Genomic DNA, 4,042 nt, shown 5'->3' with positions numbered 1-4,042 from the left:
CAAGGTTTACCATCTGATGGTCCACTCCCCAGAGAGCCACAAAAGCCAGAGCTGCACCAATCCGAAGTCAAGAGCTTTCTCCAGGTTTCCCATGTGGGCGCATGGGCCCAAGGACTTGGGCCATCTTCTAGTGCTTTCCGAGGCCATAGCAGAGAGATGGATTGGAAGAAGAGCAGCCGGGACTAGAACCGGTGCCCATATGGGATACTGGCGCTTCAGGCCAGGGCATTAACCTGCTGCACCACAGTGCCGGCTCCCCAAAATTTCTTAATTAAAAGAGTTTGGAGGCTAGCACTGTAGCATAGTGAGTAAAGCCACTGCCTATGGTGCCAGCATCCTATATGGGTGCAGGTTCGAGTCCTGGCTGCTCCACTTCTGATCTAGCTCTCTGATATCACCTGGGAAAGCAGCAGAACATGGCCCTAGTCCTTGGGCCCCTGCACCCATGTGGGAGACCCGGAAGAAGCTCCTGGCTCCTGGCTCCAGGCTTCAGGTTGGCCCAGCTCTGAACACTGCAGCCATTTGGGGAATGAACTGGTGGATGGAAGATCTCTCTCTCTCCCTCTGCCTCTCTCTCTGCTCTCTCTAACTCTGCCTTTCAAATAAATAAATACATACATCTTTTTAAAAAGAATATAATGTGTAAATAAACATTACTTGAAATGCTAAGTGGAAAGGAAAACGTTGGTACAGGAAATCTCAAAGTGAGAACAGATCTATACATGCAACACAGGAACCAAATTTCTGCATGCAAAATACAAATTATAGCATCTCAACTATGTGAGCAATGATTCTTTGTGTGAAAAACTAATCATGGTATCTATCTCTTTCCTGCAGATATCTCAATCCATGCAGCCAGGGAATGATACACGACGTTTAGAATTCCTTCTCCTGGGATTCTCAGAGAACCCAACGCTGCAACCCCTCATATTTGGGCTCTTCCTTTCCATGTACCTGGTCACTGTGGCTGGGAATCTGCTCATCGTCCTGGCCATCCTCTCAGACAACCACCTCCACACACCCATGTACTTCTTCCTCTCCAACCTGTCCTTGGTGGACATCTGCTTCACCTCCACCATCGTCCCCAAGATGCTGGTGAACATCCAGACGCAGAGCAAAGCCATCAGCTATGCAGGCTGCATCACCCAGATGTTCTTCTTCCTGATTTTTGTAGAGTTGGACAACTTTCTTCTGGTTGTGATGGCCTATGACAGGTTTATGGCCATCTGTCAGCCTTTGCACTATGCAGTCGTCATGAAACCCCAGCTCTGTGTGCAGCTGGTGCTGGTGTGCTGGGTCATCAGTGTCTTGCATGCCTTGTTACACAGCCTCCTGGTGCTGCGGCTGTCCTTCTACACACACTTAGAAATCCCTCACTTCTTCTGTGAACTGAACCAGGTGATCCACAGCGCCTGCTCTGACACCTTTCTTAATGATCTCATTTTGTATTTTGTATCTGTGCTGATGAGTGGAGGTTCCCTGGCTGGGATCCTGTACTCCTACTCTAATATTGTCTCCTCCATCCGTGCCATCTCCTCAGCCCAGGGGAAGCATAAAGCATTCTCCACCTGTGCCTCTCACCTCTCTGTCATCTCCTTATTTTATGGAACAGGAATAGGTGTCTACCTTAGCTCTGCTGTTACCCAAAACCCACACACAACTTCAATGGCCTCAGTGATGTACACCGTGGTCACCCCCATGCTGAACCCCTTCATCTACAGCCTGAGGAATGAAGACATAAAGAAGGCCCTGAAGAGATCTTTGGAAGGAAAACTATGAATGCACAATTGTCTTGGGGCTACAGAAGTGGCAGGTATTGCTGAGACCAAACCACAGAGGCAAAAATTCTTACTCTTGGTTCTGGTTGTAAAGGTAGAATTTTCTCCTCTGTTGACTCAGGTTTCCATTATATGGATTTTAACCTCTCGGTAAAGTTTATGCAACTCACTTAATGTTCTATCGTCTTCAGGATCCCATAGGTTTCCCCTTGATATTTTCCTATGTTCCCAAAGTTAATCCTAACATTGGATCAGAAACATTTGGAAACTCCCATTTGTCTCATAGGACAGTAAGTACATCTTAGGAGTGATTCTTCCTATCTGATGTACATTGCACTGAGTAATGTTTCTTATGTTTTATTAGAAAGAAAAAAAGTCCTGTGTTACTGTTGTAACAGACTACATGTTGCAACTGTAGTCATTTGCATAATATGTAGTATAGGGAAATCTGAAACCATGGTTTTTCTCTTCCGTGTCTATCATTTTAATGTCTCTTCTGGATAATGTGGAATTTAACAAGTGTGTGTCTTAGATTCTCTTTTTTAAGAATTATTTATTGGGACTGGGGCAGTGGCATAGCAGGTAAAGCTGCCGCCTTCAGTGCCAGCATCCCATATGGACACTGGTTTGAGACCTGGCTGCTCCACTTCTGATCCAGCTCTCTGCTCTCACCTGGGAGAGATGGCCCCAGTCCTTGGACCCGGATGAAGCTCCTGGCTCCTGGCTTCGGATTGCTGCAGCTCCAGCCATTGCAGCCATCTGGAGAGCCTCTCCTCTCTCTGTGTAACTGTGACTCTCAAGTAAAATAAATAAATTTTTTAAAAAAGAATTATTTATTTTATTTGAAAGGCAGAGTTACAGAGAGAGGGAGAGACAGAGAGAGGTCTTCCATTCACTGGTTTTCTTCCCAAATGTCTGCAATGGCCAGAGCTCTCCCAGAACAAAACCAGGAGCCAGGATCTTCTTCCAGGTCCCCCACATAGGTGCAGGGACCCAAACGCTTGAGCCATTTTGTGCTGCTTTATCAGGTGCATTAGCAGGGAGCTGGGTCCAAAGTGGAGTAGCTGGGAATTGAACCAGTGCCCATATGGGATGCCGGCACTGCAGATGGTGGCTTTACCCAACACATCACAGCAGCAGCCCCTGTTTCATTATTTCTTATTGGATTTTTCTCTCCACCATTAGGATCCTGTTTATATTTCAGTCCTAACACCATAGTAATCAGCACAGACAATGCAAACCAGCACATTGGAGAACCCACTCCACCATTTTTCTTTGGTAGATATGTTTATATCCTACACACTATTTTCATATGAATGGTGAGCAGCTGACTGGCTCCTGGGTGTCAGATATTAGGCCAGGAGGGAAGTGGCTGTGGCTCTGAGGAGGGCCAGATGTGGATCTTGTGTTGATTGATGTGCCTGTTTGTACTTGTTTAGTATTTTGACTATTGTTACTGTGAATTCCCTGGGTGTTATCTTACCACAATTTTGCAGATGCTTCCGTGGGCAAAACTGAAACTAAATATATAAATAAATAAAGTCTAGGTTGCTTGGGTGGCCCTGTGTGATTTCCCACAAATGCACACTCATCTACATGCATTCCACAGATTAAGGCTTGATTCAAATGTACAAATAAAGACAGGGGCTTGGCACAGCAGTGCAAAAACATCTGATATGCCTGTCTCCCACAGCAGACTCCCTGCATCTGAGCCCTGCCTCGGCTACCAGTCTGGCTTCCCAGGAATGCGCACCCTGGGTTGCAGCAGGAAGAGCTGAAGAAATGGGCTCCTTTCTCCCAGGTGAGAGAACTGGACTGAATTCCTGGCTCCTGGCTGGGGCTGACCCAGCCCTGGCTGTTTGTGACTTTTGGAAAGTGAAATTGTGCATGGGAGGTCTCTTGTTCTCTGTCTCTCAATCTCAGCTTTTCAAATAATATAATGAATAATTTAAAGTAATCATAATAAACTGTCCATGCTATCCCTGCACTGTCTTTTACTACCAGTGTGCTCTTGGTGGATGCTGGCATTTCTCGCTGTGTTTCTTTAGTTCCTGTGAAGGTATTTTCAGGCGTGGGCAACTGTTCACATTAATGCGTCTTTGGGGTTTGGTCACTGGGGTATCCTAGTCAGTGCTCTCACTCACCCTCCTCTTCTAAACATGAAAGCACTTAGATCTTTCTGCCAGATTCAATGTAAAATAGAAACGTGTGTAGGCAACAATTTCACCTTATTTTGCTCCCAGTCATAATTGTCCATTAATTTT

General features: G+C 45.9%; 1 protein-coding gene across 1 annotated transcript; it reads left to right on the top strand.

Moving 5' to 3' along the window:
• The first annotated feature begins 849 nt into the window (after window positions 1–849).
• Window positions 850–1,779, top strand: LOC100347193 (olfactory receptor 7A10-like). Its single transcript, XM_051835805.3, has one exon. It carries the CDS (start codon window positions 850–852, stop codon window positions 1,777–1,779), a length of 930 nt encoding a protein of 309 aa, XP_051691765.3.
• The last annotated feature ends 2,263 nt before the right edge of the window (window positions 1,780–4,042 follow it).

This window comes from Oryctolagus cuniculus, chromosome 16 (genome assembly GCF_051225735.1).
Source record: "Oryctolagus cuniculus isolate XC-2025 breed Fujian yellow rabbit chromosome 16, ASM5122573v1, whole genome shotgun sequence".
In the NCBI taxonomy this organism is placed as follows: Eukaryota; Metazoa; Chordata; class Mammalia; order Lagomorpha; family Leporidae; genus Oryctolagus; species Oryctolagus cuniculus.
The sequence above is the reverse complement of the archived record's forward strand: the minus strand, read 5'-3'. Positions and strand labels throughout refer to the sequence as shown.

What these genes read in the sequence shown, in the direction of transcription:
- LOC100347193 (XM_051835805.3), top strand. Translation starts at nt 850, where the DNA reads ATGCAGCCAGGGAATGATACACGACGTTTAGAATTCCTTCTCCTGGGA.